At 40.7% G+C, this 22805-nt stretch overlaps 1 protein-coding gene across 2 annotated transcripts in view; it reads right to left on the bottom strand.

Moving 5' to 3' along the window:
* Nucleotides 1-8701: 8701 nt before the first annotated feature.
* me1 (malic enzyme 1, NADP(+)-dependent, cytosolic) overlaps nt 8702-22805 on the bottom strand; it is a 78945-nt gene continuing 64841 nt past the window's right edge. For both annotated transcript variants that reach the window (XM_019856315.1, XM_019856316.1), the window contains exons 7-14: nt 15496-15605; nt 14142-14239; nt 13717-13830; nt 13067-13172; nt 11402-11544; nt 11129-11302; nt 9378-9476; nt 8702-9290 (exon numbers count right to left, since the gene is read on the bottom strand). In XM_019856315.1, the coding sequence (XP_019711874.1) occupies nt 9123-9290; nt 9378-9476; nt 11129-11302; nt 11402-11544; nt 13067-13172; nt 13717-13830; nt 14142-14239; nt 15496-15605 (1012 nt within the window). In that variant the 3' untranslated portion in view covers nt 8702-9122. The remainder of the gene's footprint in view (nt 9291-9377; nt 9477-11128; nt 11303-11401; nt 11545-13066; nt 13173-13716; nt 13831-14141; nt 14240-15495; nt 15606-22805) is intronic.

The raw sequence follows: 22805 nt of genomic DNA, 5'->3' as shown, positions 1-22805 counted from the left end.
AAAAAAAAAAACTTTCTGATACAAAGCTGCCTCGGAATATAACAGCCTCGTCCATGTTTCACAATAAGAACAGTGTTCTTATCTTGGTGTGCTTCAATTTTGCATCTGTCCTAACACCAAAAAGTTGCAGTTTTGTCTTGTTTGTCCATAGGAGATAATTCCAGAAGCTTGTTGGCTTCACAACAATTCCTCGTCTCATTTTTTTTAATGATTTCTTTTCAACATCGGTGTCCTGCTTGGTCGTCTCCCATGACGTTTACTTCACTTTAGCTCAAGCAATCACGGATGAAGCATTTTGACACTGACAGGCTTGGGGAGTACCGAAATACACATACCAGCGTTACATATTCAGAATACAAAATAATACAGGTATGTTACAGGTAAAAAAAAAAAAAAGTAATTGTAATCACATTACAGGTACATTTGTGACAAATGGGGATTATTTCGCAGAATTACATTTTCCATCTGTACAAAGTGACACCGTTGTTTGTTTGAGCACTTCAAGTCGATAAAGTATCACAATTGTCTTCCAGTGCAGACATAATAAATTGGTCTATGATTCAGTGTTTTTATCTTAACCTGCATATAATGATGTTGTTGTTATTATGTACAATGTTTTCCTTTGTTTTTTGGTGTTTAACATGTAGTGGGAAGTAGTGGGGTGGATATGAGATTAAAAGTTTAGCTGGGCCATACGTCTGCTTTCAGGCAAATAAGACGGTGTCATTCCTATTTAAAAAAACGTGACCGACTTTATTCATGTGTAGCTACTGATACGGCTCAGAACTTTTGAGGGTGTGCATCATCTAACCATCCAAAGTGACAGAAAGTAGCAGACACAATTATATGTCATCGCTGGCCACTTTTTGTTGTCATCCTACCTTGCTACGTTCGTATAGTAGGAGGCAGGATTGAAATGTTTTCTATTTTAAGATGTGACAATGAGCATTTACACATTGTTTACAATTGTCACTGTCATAGAAAGTAGACTCATGCAACCAGTTACCATGTAAACAAAACGCCTGTTCCGGTTCATACCAGAAACCGTGCCCATAATTCATAAAGAGGCTCATGGGGCCTAGAAATCGGGTGGATAGCCTTTGGGAACATCTGCTTCCTCTGGTCCATGTTTAAAGTAGTATACACCATGTCATAAAAATGCGCAGTCACTACTTGTCAGGCCTAAACCATCCAACTGACTGAATACAAGTTTGAAGTCTCCTGTGATGCAATTTGAGGATGAACGTTGCTTGAGCATTTCCCTTTGATGGCATTATTTTCAACCTTTTCTCGATGTACCATCATTTTTGTCCAAGCCTGTTTCATGAGTTGTTAAGATTATTCTGTTCAACCATAATTGAAAAATGGTCATTGCTGATTGTTATTTGTTACATTGGCGATCACCTTTGTCAGATTCAAGTCTTTGTGCAATCACTGTGGGGGTTTCCTTTCATTAACAGAAGGGTACCAACAATTGTGTCCACTTGTGTACAGACCGTAACTTATCTTTCACAATTGCAATCAATATTATTTCTGGAAAGGTGGACTCTTTTGGCTTTCGGCTCTCATTAGATTGTGGACTATTTTGGCTGGTCAGTGTATCCAGGCCTTATCACAAAACTCACTTAAGGATAAACATCCAAAGATTTCATTCATGACATCAAGCGCAGTATAATATGAACCAGCAAGTTGACAGCAGACTAGTGCATCCGTGGACAGAACATTGCTTCTGCGATACCTAAGCAAAACATGCATGTTGACTAGTCTTTTATCTAATTGGATTACTGCTAACCCGTACACATTTTCACTAAAGCATGACAAATACAAGACTGATTCTTCGAATTTTTTTTTCTCCATTTGCTCTCTCCATGTCATTGTCATTTTGTTGCAGCTCCTGGTGGGTGGAAGTGATGCATCGATGTTGACTGAATGACCTATATGAAGAAAATTACCACAATTGTCATTCTGGTACATATAGGCCTCATTTGGAATGTTCAAGCCAACTCGTATATTTGCAATTTCATTGCTTCCAGGCATACATATTGTACTGTATATGTGCCACATTAGAATCAGAATGAGGGACTAGTGGGATAAAACAATCACATTTTAAACACCATCAAAGTAATTGAGCTCATTCGGTGTGGTGCATCCAAACATCAACTGTGAAGAACTCATGTTGCTAAGTCTACCAGTTTGAACACCAACAGAATGGAAAGAATAAATAGTTTTTGACATGATATGTTCAACACTGGAAACTTCCATTTGAACACACGCTCACCCTCTGCAGATGAAGCCTTTCTCCAAAAAATGCAGTTTTCTCTTCATTATCATTGTCATTTTGAGACAGTATGAGATGTGAAGACAGACTGTGTTTTCAATTAGGTTGCTCACTGTTTACAGGTATTGTGCAGGGGGTTGTCAGGCCAGCGTGGGCTGGCCTCCAGGCCATTGTGCCTGCTCAAAATAATGAGCAATATGCAGACAGCAAAAACTGGGGACACTTATACAAGCACAAAATCACAAGCAGTATAATTTTCCTATGACAGGGTGTCACGACATCCATTTGTCTGTTTTTCTGTCATCTATGAGCCTGTCTATCCATGCTTTTCTGTCATTCATGATCCTGAATCTCACCCATGCCTTTCAAGCAGCGTTGAACAAGTTATAAAAAAAAAAAATGTGATTAGTTGGTCTGTAGATAATGTCGATAACTCGATAACATTTTATGCTCAGTATGTATAACGTGAACATTGATAAATAATAAATACCACTTTTTAAAAACCTCCGTTAGGGTGCCGGCTGCTGTTATGATACATAAAGGGTGGAAATGTGGAAATCAACACTGCAGTGTCTTAATTGGTTGACAGGCAGTCACAAATGTTTTTTTTTAACTCTCAAGAAAAGCTTTCTTGTATTAACCTCATGCCTCAAAAAGAATGAACACATTCTGGAGATGGATTTCCTCTATTGTAGTTTCTTTCTTCTTCTTTGTTGAATTCCTTAAAAGATACTGTGGGTGACTTGGTGGAACATGTAGTGCATGAGTCCGCATGAGTCCCCACTTCCAATTACTGTGTCAGGTTGCGGTGCGGACTGGTAAGAATGGGATCCCACAAACGTAGACAAGGATGAGTGAAAAACAAGTGATATATAACAGAAAGGACAATACCGACAAGGGACAATAAAAGCTGCTGGCAAAAAAGAGCCAGGATAAAACAAAATATCCATAAATCGTTGGCAAACGGCAAGGAGAATAGATCATGCAAAATCTCTTGCAACAAAGTGGCAAGGAAGCCCAATTACGCGAAACAAAACGAGAATGAATAACAAAACAACACAATCAATACTTAGAAACGAGGTAGAACACAAAGACTGGAGAGCATTGAAAGATGGACGTCGAGAAAATCGAAGACTTGGGAGTAGGATAGTGAGCAAGGTTGAATAATCCAACAAAGGACTGCCATTGCCAGCATCCCGATTGCAATGTACCACAAGGTGCGGCGTTCGAGGGAACGCCCTCCACTCCCTGCAGGAACAGAAACAAGAAAAAAAAAAAATAATAATGACAACAGGATAGAGATCAAAACCATGACAAAGTGCATAAAGCCAGTACTTGGGGAGGGCAAATGCATAGTCTATTGCGTTCAGGTCCAGTGGTTGACTTGGCCGGTCTAAGACCTTCCACTTTTCCCCCTTGATGAAGTGTTTTGTTGTGTTGACAATGTGTTTTTGGGTCACTGTCTTGTTGCATGATGAAGCTTCTCCTATAAATTGCAAGAGAAAATGGTTATGTTCTGGGCCTCAGATTTCATTCTGCTGCTTCCATCCTGAGTTACATCATCAATAAAGACTATTGGGCCTGTTCCAGAATCAGTCGTGACATTACCTCCACCATGCTTCACTGATGAGCTTGTGTTGTTTTGGATCATCAGCAGAGCTTTTCTTTCTCCATGTTTTCGCCTTTCCATCACTTTGGTGGAAGTTCATTTTGGTCTCATTGGTCCATAAAACTTGGCTCAAAAACGTTTGGGGCTCATCTCTACTTCTTTGCAAATTTTAATCTGGCCTTCTGATTCTTTTTGCAGATGAGTGCTTTGCATCTTGTGCCATGGCCTGTATATTTTTTTCTCTGTTTAAAATTCTGCCCTTCCATCCATCCAATTTCCATCGCGCTTGTCCTCATTCGGGGCCATAGGCCTATCTGGCTGAATTTGAACAAAAGGGAGGATAGCTACACTCTGGACAGGTCGCCAGTCAATTTTAGTGAAACTACAATGAATAATGATTTTCTCTTTTTTTTCTGCAGAAAAGCTTCTGTGTAAATCTTCCAATTTGGAGTCACAGGATGTTTTTGGACTGACTTGTTTTCATGGAGGAGCAGAAGTGAAGGATTTAGGTCAGATGCAAATCTCTTCCTTGTAATAATTTCAGCATGTGTTGATCCATCTGGAGCCCACAGCAGAATAATAAGCACAAGCCTTGCTAGCATGTGCCGACATTCAAAAGGCGGCAAAGACATGCTCGGCAGCTGAAGGCGACGTAGTGTGCAGCTTAGCTTAACTAAAATAAAACATGTTAAAATTAAGATCATGTGAATGATTTCAATGACAGGACCAGCAGAAGTTCTGCATGAAATATACATTTCAGCAGGGATACATAAAATGTGATCAAATTGGACCTTTAATTGGAACAGGGAGCTGCAGGGAATCACGCCCAGCTCCCCGTGTTGGTGTAAAAATTAATTAAACGTGATTTTGGGTTGTATTCACACATGTCATTTCAAATTTCAAGAAAACAACCCTCGACGGAACGTAAGGCCTCATCTAATTATGGAAAAGTCGCTGAGGCGTCGGCTCTTCTGCTTGCTCTCTGTGTGCGGTACCCGCACCAGAAACAACAGGCTGTCTGAAACCTGCACTCGTCACTACCTCGGAGGTTAAAACCTGTCGGTCCCGGCAAACTGTGAAGCAGGGCCGTCTATGCAAATTACTCCAAATATCACTTAGCAGCAGAATGGGAAGCAAGGCCATGCGAGGGGCTGTTGACGTCATATTCTTCTACCATTATTTCCTAAATTGGATGATAACATAAAAGTTGTTGTGCACTTATTTTAGACACACTAATTCCGGGCGAAAAGGAGACTGGTAATATTTTGTCTTTGAACTCTAAACCTCAAAACTGTGAAGCAGATGTGCTGACCACTCGTCCTCCATCCTGCTGTGTACAGTTCCATTTTCTCAATTTAGATAAAGCTGTGATCCCAAAAGACACCCCACGCCCCCCATCCTCTGGATTCAATGCCATTCAGAAGACAATTGACAGTTTTTGATTGGCTCTTATTGCAACCTAACAGTTTACTCTACTTCTACCCTGGAGTATGGATTGCATGTTACATGGTGGCAGTCGAAGGGCAATCACTCTACTTTGACAGTGAATGAGTTTGGCGATGTCTGTTGTTGTGTGATGTGAGTTCATGGCATGCTTTGGAGGAGAGTAACATGGGAGCAAAGCTTGCTCGTTCAGCACATCACCATAGAAAGACACCTTCTTCTTTCCTATTGTTTTGTCACCACAAACTTCATGCTTTTCTAAGTTAACGTTGATAGGAAACCTTCAATGACTTCAACTCTGGTTAAAGTCAGCTTGAGCATTTACAAAAAACAAAACAAAACAATAGAGAATGGTAAGTGTACATCATTTTCCTCTCTTATTACTAATATTTTTAAATAATAATAATAATCGTTAACCACATGTGGTATTATGGATGGTGTTGTACCTTTTAGCTTTGGACAAGACTTCTGCTTATGGCTTTTCTGGTTAAATAATGAATGCACGCACCTCACATGAAGGCATGGGCTCATTTCCACCCCATTCAGATATACAGTATTGCAGAGGTCTAAAGAGTACATACATTATATGCATGGCTTGTACGGGGACAAAGTACGAGAGTGACTTAGCTTGATTGCATATGTTCCTTTGAGATTATTTTATGATAAATAAATTACAAAATAAGTTGGAACTTTTTAATTAAAACCATTTCTGGGCATGCCAGGAATTCGTGTAACAAACAGAATTGTTTTTCTCCAATAAAGCGTGCATTAGAGCGCCCTCTGCTGTTTTCTACCGGAAGCGGTGCCATTTAAATTTAGCTCAAAGTCACATTTTATCGTTGTCTTCCTTGTTTTGTTTTGCTCTAATCCCCCCCCCCCCATGTCACCTAAAGATAAATGGTCTCAATAGTACGATGTTTAAATCATGTATGACCAGGAATTCGTGTAACAAACAGAATTGTTTTTCTCCAATAAAGCGTGCATTAGAGCGCCCTCTGCTGTTTTCTACCGGAAGCGGTGCCATTTAAATTTAGCTCAAAGTCACATTTTATCGTTGTCTTCCCTTGTTTGTTTTGCTCTAATCCCCCCCCCCCCCATGTCACCTAAAGATAAATGGTCTCAATAGTACGATGTTTAAATCATGTATGATTTATCAAGAGTCCACTTTATTTTCACATCTCAAGGGTGGTTCACTTTTTAAACAACTTGGGAGCTTCTCTTCAAGTATTAGTCGTGACTACAATGAGCGAAGTATTTTCCATGTACAAACGTGCACGAAGACCTAAATGAGAAAGTAACTGCACCATGACAACAAACACTGTGGTGTGCGTGAGCAGCCAATGAGACGACAGACAAGGCTTGCTTGCTCCTGCAGGACAAGCCGTGCCAGAGTTGGTGGTAAAGCCAATATGAGCTGAGGGTCAGACAGACGACAGGGAGGATGGGCAGACAGACACAGGCGGCAGTCCCTCAGGGCCTTTACTGATTGGCACTGATCACAAGGTCCTTGCAAGGTACAATTTAATGTGAGAATGTAAACAAGGTCAAAAAGATGACGCTGTCGCCCAGGCTGTCTGTGACGGGAAAGGTGTCAGCGAGCGCTTCAAGGTGATGACAGAGAGACATTGGGTCATCAGTCTGGCGTTTTTCTCATTGGGTATTCCAGAAGCCTTTGCTGGAACTTGAAAACCAAACTAAAAGACTTTGCAATGCATTCTTTCAACTCATTCTGTAAAAACTGGGTTTGGTTTGAATGTTGATTCATTTTGTGGAAAATAATGTGAAGTGGAATTTGGTATTTTGTTTTTGTAGTCCACTTGTAGTAAAGTCATGTAGTAAACTATCCTCTTTAAAAGCTATTTTGACACGTCATAAAGGGTATAAAGTAGATAACAGGAAAGTTATTTCGTTTTACATACTTACCATTACACACCAAATAAAAGTAGTGGTAGTTCGGGTAAAATCTTACAATCCTTTTTAAGCATACCATCGTGTATCTATTAAATAGCTTCAATGTTATCTGTTTGTTTTTAATCATCACGCTGTCCATCAAGAACGGAGCTGATAACCTCATCGTAGATACATACAGTTTAAGTTTTTACCTAAAAAGGTCAAATGTGAGTGGAGTAGGACAGGAAGTTCTTATTTTGTGTATCTTCAATGTACCATCATTACAATCTCCCATCTAACGGAAGTTCCATGAGTCAGATGTGAACTTTTTGTATACAGTTCATCAAATTTAAGATTAGTACCTTATTTTAGCATGCTTACTACATAAAGTTAACTGTCAAAGCAACTTTCAATTACTGGTAATTACTGTATATTGTCCCTGATAGGAAACCTGCACGTACATATTTCCCAGATAAAAGCAGTTCCAACCTTTTTTTTTTTTTTTAAGGGATGGTCATATATGCCATTTACTGCTGATGGTTCCAGACAGTTAATGTACAATGGATGGTGTTGACATCGAGACATATTGATCCACATGTGAGAGCAGTCGGTGCCCTAGGCCATTTCGGGCTATTTGAAAGGAGGGACAAGCAAGGAAAGCGAGAACGCAAAAGTTGATCTCACATAGAGTTGCCTGAGGTGGGACGCTGAACGCTGAATACTGACTGGTCCAGTTGCCTCCATATTGATTCCATACTGGAATGGCCAGTGGGCCAGCCAGTGCCTCTGGTACTGACTGTCTGACTGGCGATTGATTCATTAAAAAGTCAAATCATATTTAGTTGAATTCAAACCCGACAAATGAGAACTCCTTGTTGGCTGGCTGTCAACACAGATCATGTGAGCACCACATTTGCACAGCATACTTGTGGACAAAACAGGATGTAAATGTAATACAACGCATCACCATAAATTACTGAATTGGACACTGTTGCCATTTTTATTTTGTATCATTTTCAAACCTGGTGATTGTTTAAAAATGTGCTTCTTTTTGAGTGAAAAGGTAGAGCGTTGATTTAAATGAAAAAAAAACCCATACAAATATATCTATTTATATGTAATGTCTGTTTACGTGTAACTGACCTTCAGTGATCGTGCACAGTAGGGGAACATTTTAAATTTCATTGCAACTTCAAACGTCGACCCCTAGAGGGAAGTAGATTACCATGAACCGAACTAAAAAGGCTTGCCAAGCATGTTCAATGTCACTTCTGACTTGCCTGTTTATGTGCTGAAGTGAATAAGCAAACAATTATACAGATACAAAAAGTGTAACTCACCAGGTTATTTCAAGCAGGACTAAAACGCTTTTGAATCGCCATTTTTGCCTGTGTTTTGATTCGTTTTCATTTGAAATCCACAGTTCGATACTCAGTTTTTTTGTGTACTAATTGTACAAAGGTAAAGTCTGGACAAAGACAGCAAGAATCAAATCGATTTTTTTATTCAAAACATTTTCACATACTACAGTACATGGCATCATCCAAATACAGTACTAACATCACAGTACATTTTCACAAAAGTGGTGGTTGCACACTGCAATGTGACAAGTCTATGATTCAGAATTAAGACATTCTTACGAAACAAAATCTGGTCCAACTACATGAGATTTTTAAAAACTAAAATCATCTCAAACTACCAGAGTCTTAGTGGGGGGCAACGCCCAAACAATTGCGGAAACTTCATACAGCAGCATCAAAAATTTCAACGGTGCTTTTATGCCAGTGTCGTTACCATAAGATTGACACTTGTACAGTATAGGAAAAATAAATTGGATACAGGTCCTCTGTCCTTATGTTTGGATGACGGTGGTTTACTTGAACTCCTCGGTAGTTTGTTATGTCAAAGTTTGCACGACTGGACTGTCATGCTGTCCTCTGGCCAGCGGTATGAGTCCGCAGTAAAATCATCATAGTCAGTGGTGAAAATTAGCGAGCGTATATATGCTTCTTTGTCAGCGGGCTCTGGGTGAAGTGCGGCCATGTTGTGCTCGTAGGCATATTCTAGTATCTGCAAGACATTTGTTTCATGTGGGAAGAAGATATAAACATCCGACTCGAAAGAAAATGTCAATGTGAACACGAGCTCAACTCTCACCTTGACTGCCAGCACGAGGGAGACCTCCCTGATGGAGCTCAGCGGTGGATACAGTCTTCCCTCAAAAAGATCCTTCTCTGTCACGAGGTCAGCAAGAGCCTTTTTTTTTTTTTTTTTTTAAAGAAAATGCAGAAATGATGACCAGACTCATAAATACATGCTTTGGCCTTAAACCAATGACAATCCTGCCAAGCGACATCCATCCATCCATCCATCCATCCATCCATCCATCCATCCATTTGATATACCACTTATCCTATAGGGCCCGATCCCAGCTGCCGAACAGTTTGATCCACCAAGTCACAACTCTACTGATGACAAGTAATTGGTATAGAAGATGGATGGATGCATAGAAACATCTGAACATTGATGTTGAAGTTAAATTTGCTTTTCAATGTGAATCTAAAGCTGTTGTTCATTGAATGGTGTTGGACATTGTAGTTTCTGAGTTCAATCTGGTAATACAAGAATTGTTCACAAATTGGTCTTATTTTATTCGCAGGTTCCCTGTCCACTAAATGTAAGGGAGAATTAAAAGTCCTGCAAACCTGTCTCATGCTGTTATTTTATGTATTTGTTTGATTACCAGTCTTAGTGTAGATGGTATTTGTGTTTACAGAGGTCTATTTTTTTTATTACTTTATTATTCTTTTATCACCATTATTAAAACTCGTTTTCTCTACCACCTGTCCTTGTCAGGTAGCCATTCCCAGCTGCCTTTGGGCGACAGTCAATTACAGAAAGTGTTTCGACAACCAACTATTTATGCTCACATTTACAGCTATGTCCAAAATCTGGATCTCCAGTTAATCTGACTGCACGCCAGACTCGAGGGATATCTTGAGTCTGTGCAGACGTGCTCAGCAATACACTCATACTTGTATTCTCTTACTCATCATAATTTTGATTATTTTGAAGACCCTGTGAAGTCATCTAATTGTTATTAAAATGCTGGCTATTATTTGAAAAGATTTACAGAAAAAAAGTTGCACTCAAAGAAAGCACAGCCATCATGGAAACATTGGCAATAATGGCAGGATCGAGCGGCCATGTCGAAGAACACGCACTGAATACAATAAGGCGAATAAATAGTCATGAAGGTCAACTGAAAGTGACACTAGGGCAATTTTTAGACAGTTGAATAAATATGAATACCGTATTTTCCTCACTAAAAGGCTTCGATTTTCTTAAAAGCTCACAGCGCGCCTTAAAATCCGATTCGCCTTGTGTATGGTCATTATGGTAATATTTCGACCCCAAAATGTCTTTTTGCTCGAGACTTGCTTACAACGCAGAGTTCAAACTTAAGGCGATCGGTTACGCAGTTGAACACGGAAATAGAGCAGTGGCAAGAGAGTTCAACGTTAACGAGTCAATGTTATAACTTGCTGTTGGTTAAGTGAACTGTGTCACTGCTTTATTAAATAAGTTTGACTGACATCTGATTGTTCTGTTGGCATTTCCTTGAGCGTAGCTCCATCTAGTGGATGCCTTGTAGATTACGTCTTATAAGGCGGTGCACCCAATGTATGAAAAAAATTACAAAATAGGCCATGCGTGATTTAGGTTTCTATAAATTGCTGCAAATGGAAATCTTTTTCATATGAAAGGGTCCTATCAATTTTATCTGGGTGGATTTTTCTTTTTTAGACAGGTAGTGTATAAGAGGAGGCTCCATCTGTGTTCTTAGTATATACGTGAATGAAGCGTCTATTCATTGTATGTGTGCTAGGGCCAAATGTCAATGCTACCTCCGCGGCAGTAAGAAAAACATCTTCAGTGATGTGACGAATGGCACCGGCGGTGACACCAAGGCCCACACCAGGAAAGATGTACGCATTGTTTCCTTGACCAGGGTACAATGTCCTCCCGTCATGTAAGGTGACAGGGTCAAATGGACTGCCACTGGCAAAGATGCCCCGCCCCTAGAGCACAAGGTCAATATTGTTATCTATTGAAGTGCCGTATATGCATTTTCAATGTAAAATGAATGCTAGCGTACTGTGGGTACATTTCCACAGTACCTCTGTGAATGCGTAACATTGCTCCGCAGTGCATTCGGCTTTGCTGGTCGGGTTGCTGAGAGCAAAGATGATGGGGTGTTTGTTGAAGGACGCCATGTCCCTGATAATCTGCTCGGAGAAGGCGCCAGCCACAGCTGCCACACCTGAAACAGAAAGGCAATGATGAACAACACGGTACCGACAAATTGTGAGGCTCCCCACGGCAGACAATAAACTAGTGTGCGCAGTAGGGTACAAATGTGTTTTCAGCTGGCACATTCAGTTACTGCCATACCTACTATTCTTCATTTGATTCTTTAATATTTATGTTCTTGAAGTGTTTTTCCTGCCAATATCGACTGCAATTAACTAACCTACTGTGTTCGTGGTGGTGGAAGTCACTCCTGGAGGCACCGGCCTCCATTTACAAGTTATATTCTAACATTGCTTGCATGAAATTTTATTATTTCATTCCCACAAACTGTTCTTGTTCATTTCATAGCATTTCTCTCGGCTGCATGGCTTCCAGTACGAGTGTAGGGATGATAGATTTTTTTTTTTTGGGCGGGGGGGCTAATCAGATTTCAGCCTCAGTTTGTTGCCACGTCAATCTAATCTGCCCAACGCCCCCAGAAAAGTTTCTACAATTGCAAATTTAAGAGTGACATCATGAATCAGTGGATTAAGTTGGGTAAGTCAAATAGATGATGGCATGTTCCAACTTTTAAGTACAAATAACCGAGGACCCCCATATATAAGCTTTTCAAAAATTCCAACTACCGAAAGAAGACACCATAGTCTACTTCCTTGGCAGCCGTTTGTGCCACATGTTTCTGGTGTTATCTGCGTAAATATGTACACAACTAAGGCTCGACAGGAGGTGAGCCCAAAATCAAACTTTGGGTATGCCATTCGGCTTGCAATGTCACTGGCTCAGCACAGGGCTGTAGCTTGTCATTTGTGGCCTAAGGTAAACGCAACCACCTGTAAATTTGAGAAATAAAAACTGCTTAATATATATAAAAAAATGAAACCAATTGATTGCTTGTTACCAAGTGAAATGTATTAATTAAAAATAGTGTTTATCCGATTACACAATTACTCCATTGGATTTTCTATTGGATATTTAAATGCCAAAATATTTGACAGCTGCCGTTCTATATTCAACCTCTGCATTATGTTGTCATATATACTTATTTTATGTTTGTCCCTGGGGTTAACCTACAAAAATAAATGCTCCTCCATCCATCCATCCATGCATTTTCTGATCCGATTATCCTCACGGGGCATGCTGGAACCTATCCCAGCAGTTGGTGGGGGACACCCTGAACCGGTTGCCAGCCAATCGCAGGGCACACAGAGACAAACAACCATCCACGCTCACACTCACACCTAGGGTCAATTTAGAGTGTTCCATTAACCTGCCAGGCATGTTTTTGGAGAGTGGGAGGAAACCGGAGTACTGTACCTGGAGAAAAACCGCTCAGGCACGGGGAGAACATGCTAACTCCACACATCGAACCACTCGACCACCGGGCCACCAATGCTCCTCCAAATTACTAAATTGCTCCTCTAAAGAAGTCAATGATTAGCAAAATTGCTTCTCAAACAAACAAACAAAGAAAAAAAAGTGATTTCAAGCCTTGCACACCTGTTAAAAAAAATAAAATAAAAAGTGTGTTTTACCAATGAGGGCAGTGGGTTTCAGGTCCTGAACCACATCCTCCAGGGTCCTCATCTGTGGGTGCTCGTGAGCAAACCTCTGCTTCTCATGCGTCAGGTGATCTCGACCCTTAGGAATGTGGACAATGTCAAAGAACAGGACAAAGTGAAGTTGGGTCATCAACGCATGGATGTTATAACTACTGTTTTAACTATTTACACCTTGATGGTTGTCTCAGTGCTTCAAACTAATATAAATATACTGAATTTGAATGTTTTTGCCACCTATTTGTGAATTGACTTCAATTGAAGGAACACGCCGCAAGTCAATCACGCATGAGGGATATCAGACTGTCAAATCCAGCCCTCCTATTTCTGCACTGCTTGTCCACATGAGTGAGAACCGCCTATCCCATCCGACTGTGCGAGAGGCACAGTACGCCCACTGGACTGGCTGTGAGTCCAACGCAGAGCAATTGACAGATGAATACTCGCACACTCACATTCAACTCTAGGAGAAATTATGGATGTTTATTTCAGCTAACCTGCATGTTTTAGGGATTTTGGAGGAAGCAGGTCGAAGAAAAAAAATGTAAACCTGGGGGAGAAAATACAAACTGTATCGAGGTTAATTAGGTGTACCTATGAAGGGAGAATTTGAAAGCAAAAGCCACCTTGACAATGAGGCCCTTGGAATCAACCATCCAGATCTTCTTCAAACCATCTTCCTTTGCAAGCCCGTCTTTCTCCATGGCCATTGTAATCAGCTCAGCAATCCCCATTGCTGCCTGGTATAAACATGAGAGGGAGGCAAGACTTTGGCAGTGAAAGGATACATTTTTACATTATCATAAAGGGGTGGATGAACAAAAATGGAAACACTTATCTGGCTCATTTCTCAAGAACAAATCACATTTTAACAGTCAATGAAATGGACATACTTAATTGCAAGACAAAACGTCTTTTTTTTTTTCACACTTTGCAAATCCTGCAAAATCCCAATCCTTTGTTTCTGCCGTTATCATTTTAAGTGGCGTGTGTGGTAGTTGAAAATGTCGTAAAAGTAATGGTCTTGTCTAACTGTGCATGACCAACTCACCTCCCCTGCACCTTGGAACACGACAGTGTGGTCACTCATTTTGCTCCTGGTGATGCGGAGGGCGGCCAAAAGTCCAGCTACCGCTACTGCAGCAGTACCTGAGGGAATTACAGAGCAACAATTTCAACCAGCATTACCTACAAACCATCCAACCAAATACTGTACATGTGTCATATAGATTATCTGCCATTACACTGTATGTTACTGGTTACTAAACTAGTTATCTCCACCATTGAAACAACTTTTCCTTTTGCCTAATGCCCCAGAACACCTACATCTGAATCTCCAATTGTTGGTCAAATGTACGTTGACCAGAAGGATTGCCTTGGACAAATAGGGGAGAAGCAATACTTCAGAGCCCATATGATTATATTGGTCGATTATGGCCCTTCACACATTGGCCAAAATAATTGGCCAAATGGCTGATTGACATTTTTTTTTTTTTTTGGGCTTTATGTACTCTAACCGTTTACAGCAGTTGTACACACGTTAACACTGTTCTCATTATCTATTACACAAAAATCTATACCAAAACCTTTTATCATCAATGACATCTGTTCGTAATGTATGGACCTGCCATTCAAAACAAAGCAAATCTTCATTTTTACAAGCTGAGGCAAGCAATGTAAGTTGTGCAAGGAATTGACTCGTGGGTCACCATTTTACACGCAACATAAAGTCACAGTTTGTTGAAAAAAAATAAAACAAATACATAGTGCAACATAAATCGCACAGAAATGTGTCACATTTGACACATTCAACTATCGGGAACAAAAATGCACGTATGACAAAGATTATTATATTATTAATGTCCTTGTAACTTCAATAATTAAATGTATTGCACCACGCAATGCATTCTGGAAACCAAAAAGAAAAGTCATTTTTGGAGCAATATATTTATAGTTGCATCCATAGTGATCAGGTCGGCCTGCAAATAGCGAAACTCTACGCATACTCGACGCCTATTGAAATGCATTGTGGGGATGGGAGGGATGGGATGTATTTTTTTCAATTGACCAATAATCTGTATTTTTATTTCCTGCCAAAAATTTACATCTACAACCGTATCAGTCGGGTCCGAATAATACCCATCGACAGCAACCAAAAGAGCATCACAATTGATTGAAGGGGACATTTTATAAACATCTTATATTGAATAATTTAGTTGTACAAGTGTATCTGAAATGTCCAGTGACTTTATTTTCATGAGTGGATGACATCACATTTGAGGAAATGTCAGAACATGAACCTAACACCATACTGTATAACTTAATAAGCGTACTAAGTTCTATACACTTAAAAAAAAAAAAAGATTCAGAGGCAAAAGGTAAGCAGTTTTTGTGTGCCCAGCTACCTTGGATGTCATCGTTGAACGTGCAATACATGTTTCTGTACTTGCTGAGCAACCGGAAAGCGTTAACGTTTGCAAAATCTTCAAACTGAATCAGGCAGTCCATTCCGTACCTGCAAACAGGAGGGATGCATTTAAGTTGTGGAGATAAGATGATTTTGGTTGACAAACAAAGTGGGAAAAAAATCCACACGCCGCAAGTGCTGCTTGAATGCAGTCCTGCGGAGGGCAGTCTGTACCACAGTTTTGAGTTCTAAATACAGGAGTTGACATGCTCAACGCTAAAGCTTTAGGAGCTCAATTTTGTGCACGTGCAGCGCAAATGTAAAACATACCATCCTTGAAATGAGGTCAAATAGAGTCAAAACAAAATTCTTTAATGCATTACAAGGAATAAAGCCACAAAATCAGTGGACACTGTTTTGAATTACAAGCTGACACTTGTTTCCCTGATGATGAGTTTCAACAGAGAGGTCAAAGATGCACAAGAAAAAGAAGACAAAAAGTCAATAAAAAAAAAAGGCACCCAGCTGTCTCAAACAGGTTGCTCCTCAGACAACCAATCAAGCGTCAAGAATAGCTAGTAAAAACGTTATCCAACAAAAATAAGCTCAGCGTTATGAGCCTTGAAATTAGCTGTTGAAGCGATATTTTGTTTGAGGAAGTTGGCATGCCTTTCACCTTTCACCAGATGGCCCTTCTCTTAAGGAATTTACAGAATGTTTGCACTCTTCAAGATTCAACGCCTGGTGGAACAGGGGGAAAGCAAAAAATGACCGAAATAACGGTGTCATTCTGATGACCTGCTGCAGGCGAATCCAATGTCAATCAGATACAACTAAAGAGACTCGTCCGCTGGGTATTGTATGGCTGAACAATGAAATGTTTGGGAGGGTTCTTTTGTAGTCTTTAGCATTCAAATCCAACCTGATGCTCAACTCCAGCATCAAAATGTTCTTCGTGTCAGTGGCGTAGAAAAGGGGGGGTTTGAAGGGGCAGCGTACATACCAGGTGGGCAACCCCCCTTCCCAACCCACGCGCCCCCATCAATGAGTAACTTTAAAGGGCCATCTAAACATCTTTGCCCAGGCAAGAATACATAAACTCATGCGAACCAACGGGCGAACAGTATCACCCCCACCCTGTGGCCAAAAACTTGCAAGAGGCATCCATCTTTGAGATCAGACAATGGATGTATATGGACATTGATAGGCAGAATCCGTGGGCAGCCACAGTACTTTGCACGCAAGTCTACTATAGGTCACTTAATCACTGAAAAAAATGTGTTTTATTTATGTTGGAAGCATTTTCACCTTTTTTACCGTAATATTGCCAACAATTAATTTACCTAGTAGGAATGCAGAGCTATCATGCAGTAAAATGTAAGGGGGAAAAAATCAAATGTACATTTGACAAAGTCTTACAACGTGGTATTTGATGAATATCCCACGTTCCTATGAAGGCCGCCGCACACTGCGCGAGTGTGCTGTGGAATTCTGCCGCATCGGTCAGTGCGCGCCGGCCCTAAGTGACCATCCTGTCTCATTTTCTGCCCAGGTTTCCACAGTAACAGCGGCAAGAACATAGCATGACTGCATGTCAATATTCGGCTTTAGAACTATTTTAGTTTGCCAATACGTATGACATGATTCATTAATTTGTTTTCTACTGATCAGTGGGTTACATGGGGCAGCTGGAGCCTATTCCATCTGACTTGGTGGGAGAGAGTGCACATGCACCTTGCTGGGTATGCTAAAATATCATAGCAATGCTGTTGGTCTTTGTTGCAGTAAGATTTTAATTTGATATTGATTGTTACTTTGTCAACCAGGTCTTTAATAGATCTGTCTGACAATTAATCTTTAACATTTTACACATACCTGCTCTTAGACAAGTACAGCCAGTACACACACACATGCATATATATTCATTCATTTATTCATTTTCCGTTCCGCTTTATCCTCACAAGGGTCGCGGGGGGTGCTGGATCCTATCCCAGCTGTCTTCGGGCAGTAGGCGGGGGACACCCTGAACCGGTTGCCAGCCAATCGCAGGGCACACAGAGACAAACAACCATCCGCGCTCACACTCACACCTTGGGACAACTTTGAGAGTTCAATCAGCCTGCCATGAATGTTTTTGGAATGTGGGAGGAAACCAGAGTACCCAGAGAAAACCCACACAGGCACACGGAGAACATGCAAACTCCACACAGGAAGGCCAGAGCCGAGATTGAACCCATGACCCCTGCACTGTGAGGTCGACACGCTAACCACTGGACCACCCATGCACGTGTGTGTGTGTGTGTGTGTGTGTGTGTGTGTGTGTGTGTGTGTGTGTACAAACACACACCTGTACACACACACACACGGGTGCTCATCAAAATATCATGAAAAAGTTGATTTATTTTAGTAATATTATTCAAAAAGTGAAATGTGTGTAATGCACACATTCATTCCGTACAGACTGATACATTTGAAGTGTTAATTCATTTTAATTTAGATGATTATATCTGAAAAGTAATAAAAATCCCAAATTCACTATCGCAGAAAATTTTAATATTTTGAAAACCGTATGCGAGATATGGGTTTCAGCTGTCGCATTCCTTGTGTCAAGCTGTTGTGAAAGCGCGATATAAATCAGCATGTATTGTATTGTAAGCCACTCGACTCTTGAACAACAGCAGCGTCAGAAGCCTGGACGAAAGACAAAAAGAAGAAAAAAAGACTGAACTGCTGCTGAGTGGTGCAAAATCATGTTCTCTCATGAAAGCAAATTTTTCATTTCCTTAGGAAAGCAGGGTCCCAGAGTTTGGAGGAAGCGAGGAGTGTCACACAATCCACAGTGCTTGAGGTCCAGTGTCAAATTTCCACAGTCAGTCATAGTTTTGGGTGCCATGTCATCTGCTGGTGTTGGTCCTTTGTGTTTCCTGAAGTCCAAGGTCAACGCAGCCGTCTACCATGCAATTTTAGAGTGCTTCCTGCTGCAGACCATTTTAATGGAGATGCAGATTTAATTTTCCAACAAGACTTGGCACCTGCTCACAGTACCAAAGCGATCAGTACCTGGTGTAAGGACCATGGTATTCCTGTTCTTGACTGGTCAGCAAATCGTCTTGACTGTAACCCCATAGAAAATCTGTGAGGTATTGTGAAGATTAAGATGCGATACGCCAGACCGAGCAATGCAAAAGAGCTGAAGGCCACGATCTGAGCAAGCTGGGCTCTCATAACACCTGACCAGTGCCACACACTGATCGACTCCATGCCATGTTGCATTGCTGCAGTAATTCAGGCAAAAGGAGCCCCAACTAAGTATTGCATGCTGTGCATGTACATACTTTTTATGTTTATACTTTTCGGTTGGCCAACATTCCTAAAACTCCTTTCTTTGTATAGTCTAATGCAGTGATTCCCAACCTTTATTGAGCCAAGGCACATTTTTTCAAGTTTGAAAAATCGCACAGCACACCAACAAACAAAATTGTCACAAAAAGAGGATATATTTGTCAGTTTCCTACTTTTTACCATCTAACAGAAGGTCATTTATTTGTTCTTGCTGTCACTGTAAGTTGCTGGCATAGATAACCGGACAAAGATACATTATTTGTTGTTAATAAATCGTTTTCTTACCAATTACGTGAATTTTGGTTTGTTCCTACGGCACACCGTTAGAGCTCTCGCGGCACACTAATGTGCCACGGCACACTGGTTGGGAATCACTGGTCTAATGTATTATTCTGATTTTCAGAGTTAGTGGATTTGTTTTTTTATTAGTTTTCAGATATAATGATCTAAATTAAAATTAATTAACCCTTGAAATGCATCAGTCTGTGTGGAATGAATGTATGCATTGCACAAGTTTCAATTTTGTCATTATATATTCTAATTTTTGGACCTGTATATCTCTCCATTCATCCATCCATCCATTTTCTGATCCTCACAAGGGAGCCTATCCCGTCTGTCTTTGAGCAGTCGGCGGAATACACCCCCTGAACTGGTTGCCAGCCAATTGCAGGCCACGCATAGACGGAAAACCATTCACGCTCACGCTCACACGAGGGACAATTTAGAGTGTTCCATTACCCTGCGATGCATGTTTTTGGAATGTGGGAGGAAATCGGAGTACCCGGAAAAAACCCACGCAGGCACGGGTAGAACATGCAAACGTGACACAGGAAGGCCGGAGCCAGAATCGAACCCTGCACCCCTGCACTGTGAGACCGACGCGCTAATCAGTCAACCACCAGCCGCCCATACATATTTATAAATGTGAACTTTGCAGCAACAATTATTTTCTTTTTTCACTGAAGCCTGTGATGACAATACTGTATCAGACAAGACATCCCAGGCAGCAAAATGCAGACAGAGTGAGTCATTCCTGCCTTTGTGCTTTGTGTATTTTACACCAGGCACTTTATTGGGCAACAAGAGGCCCTTAGAAAGATGTTTTCTACTTTCTTTCTTTGATTTGTTTTTTTTTTTAGTTTTGTATGACGGATAGATCCTTCTTTGGTACTCGTAAGATGTGTAGGCTTCGTTTGTGGCAGTTCCTGTTTCAGTTTTAGCCTGTCTGCATATGTTATGATGATATCAGACAGGACTATCCCAGGCAGTCAAATATAGACAGAGTGAGTCATTCCTATTATTGCTGCTTTTGTGCTTCATGTATTTTACCTCACACAACCTAATGGACAGCTGAGGCGTCTGAAAATCTTGAAAAAATTGAGAGACTTAATCAGCATTGTGTTGTCTCCTCTATTAGTGGCTTATGTGAAAATTACTCCCCCGCCCCCAACCTCCAAACAAAAACATCACATATTTGAGGTTTAATTGTGGAAAAGGTTTTTAAGTTATTTATGTTGGTGTCATTTTTTTTCTTTTGTATCACAAAAACTTGGCATTTAAACAGGGATCTCCGCTGTACAGTACATGTTACGGAAAAGATTAAGCTCCAAAATAACCGATTTTTGGGACTCGTTTTGATTCCTCTGAAATTCAGCGGAAAAAGACAAGGGCACAAAAGGACAGAGGTGTTTGAAAACTATAAAAAACAGCAGAGCTCATGTTTCTGTGAGTGAACAACAGAGGATATTGGTAGAGGTCATGCAAACAGTGGCAAACTGCTCCCACAGCTCACTCACTACACGCTTGCTCTTGTCTTGTTTTTAATGCTATTTTGTTTTAGCTTTTTATTAAAGGCAAATGTCCGGAAGAAAGCTAGTGTTTCTCCTTCTGCGGCACTTGCAAGAATTTGCTTCTTAATTCTGGGACTATGAGCCTGGCTGCCAACACAGCAGTCGTGTCGTGGAGAAAATGTGTTTTCTATCAAGCAGAGAGCAGCTCTCAAAGCACAGCGTGTCTGCAAAAAGACAAAGAAGAATGGGACAAAGAAGGGTGCTGTCAACCTTTTACTATGTTGGGCCTTTTTGTAAATGGAGAAAAGCAACGACAGGGCACTGACCTTTTGCAGGTGGAGCTTCCTACTGGTAAGGTCACCAAAGTTCACACAGAACCAAGACTAAAGGGTCATCTACAGAGGAAGAGGATGTTGCCTCACTTCTCCTGATTCAGTTAAGACAAACCATTTCTACTTTCCATTTGTCAAACGTAAGGATAATCTTTTTTGGGGATAAATGACAGGGTAGGGAAGCTTAGTCACTTCAACAAAAATATCAGAATGATAGACATAGAAACGTGAAATAAAAATCTCGACCAAAATCCTCTAACCATCTAACTACTGGTGAGGTTGCGGGTTTGAAGAGAAAGCAGAATATCTTCCCAGTTTAGAACTTTCTCGGTGTTGGTGTTTAGCCAGTGAAAATGAAGGGAGTGTTTGGGTCTTGAAGGCTGTGTGTGTGTGTGTGTGTGTGTGTGTGTGTGTGTGTGTGTGTGTGGTGCATGTGTGTGTGTGTGTGTGTGTGTGTGTGTGTGTGTGTGTGTGTGGAAGACATCTGTGTTGTTCATTTTATCCCATTGTCATTTTAACGACTTTCAGTAAAACATCTGATTTCCATCTATCAAACGCATTTTGTATACCGGTATCTTCAAATGGTGGACCGCGGCCTGGAGCCCGACTGAATCCAGGTCTCATTCAGACTCATGATCAATTTCCGTGGAATAGAGTATGTGCGCATTCAGGCTGTGTCCTCCGAAGGCCCCATTTTGGACACAGCCACAAACTGTGTACCAGCTACAGGCAGTGTAGCCCCTGTTGTGATCACGTGACCAGAATGAGCCAATCAAACAAATCAAAAGATTTGCCCAATTTTGCGGGGGAAACTGCGAAATGACTTGTTTCAAAATTCAGAAGTTCCGTCAGAAACTTGAGTCTTTTAGGAATTGCCGAGTTTAGTCGACTAAATCGGCCACAATTAATTTCATATTCGATGTAGTAATTTATTGATTTACTTTGACACCTAGTTTTTCCTCTCAAAACTTTCTACTGGCCTATCTACTGCTGCTCCCACGGGCCATCTGCCGGGCTGTGACGCACATGCTCAGTCGTGGTAATTGGGGTCATCCGACATGAATACCAGTGATTCCCAACCTGTGTGCCGTGGCACACTACTGTGCCTCCAGAGAGATCATGATGTGTGCCATGGTAAATTATCCAATCTCAATTATTCGGACCAACAACGGTTTCCTCTCTCTCTTAAAAACAATGTTGCGTTAATTGATCGATGCTTTCAACGTATATTACATAATGACCCTATTTATCCAATTTTTGTCAGTCGTTTTGCTAAGTGTTGCACCGTGAATTTTTTTCTGACCTGAAATATGTGTCTTGGCTCAAAAAAGGTTGGGAAACACTGATGTAAACCAAAGCACAATGGCTTATGCGGTGTCGTGCCGAACTGTTGTTAGCAACAGAATTAGGGCACATGTCACCCAAAATAATGACAGTGTTGGGATACAAAGATGCCTTTCATGGTAGCATGGCAGGGATGCACAAGCATCTAAAAAGGACATAGTGGACAGTCAGGTCTGGAAGCTAGCATTCGTACACAAACAGGTTGGGGTGTTTCGCGTAACATTGTGTTTTGGGTACGATAGCACTTTTGTATATTATAGTGTCTACAGTGGCGGACCTCAGGGCCAGCAAGGCCTTCTCTGCTGGCCTAAACAAAGTAAATTTACTTTTCTGAGAATAACATAAATTTGTTATTTTATTTTCATAAATATGTTAACAAAATTATTCTCTGTATTCTTAACGTCATATTATTTCCACTTAGTCGAGTGGCTTTCAATGTTATTTTAAATAACATTGAAAGCCACTCGATAAATAACTTATTTATTATGGTAGAGTTTTTA

Source organism: Hippocampus comes, unplaced genomic scaffold (assembly GCF_001891065.2).
Source record: "Hippocampus comes isolate QL1 unplaced genomic scaffold, H_comes_QL1_v1.1 scaffold327, whole genome shotgun sequence".
Lineage (NCBI taxonomy): Eukaryota > Metazoa > Chordata > Actinopteri > Syngnathiformes > Syngnathidae > Hippocampus > Hippocampus comes.
This window is presented reverse-complemented; position numbering and strand designations above follow the sequence as displayed.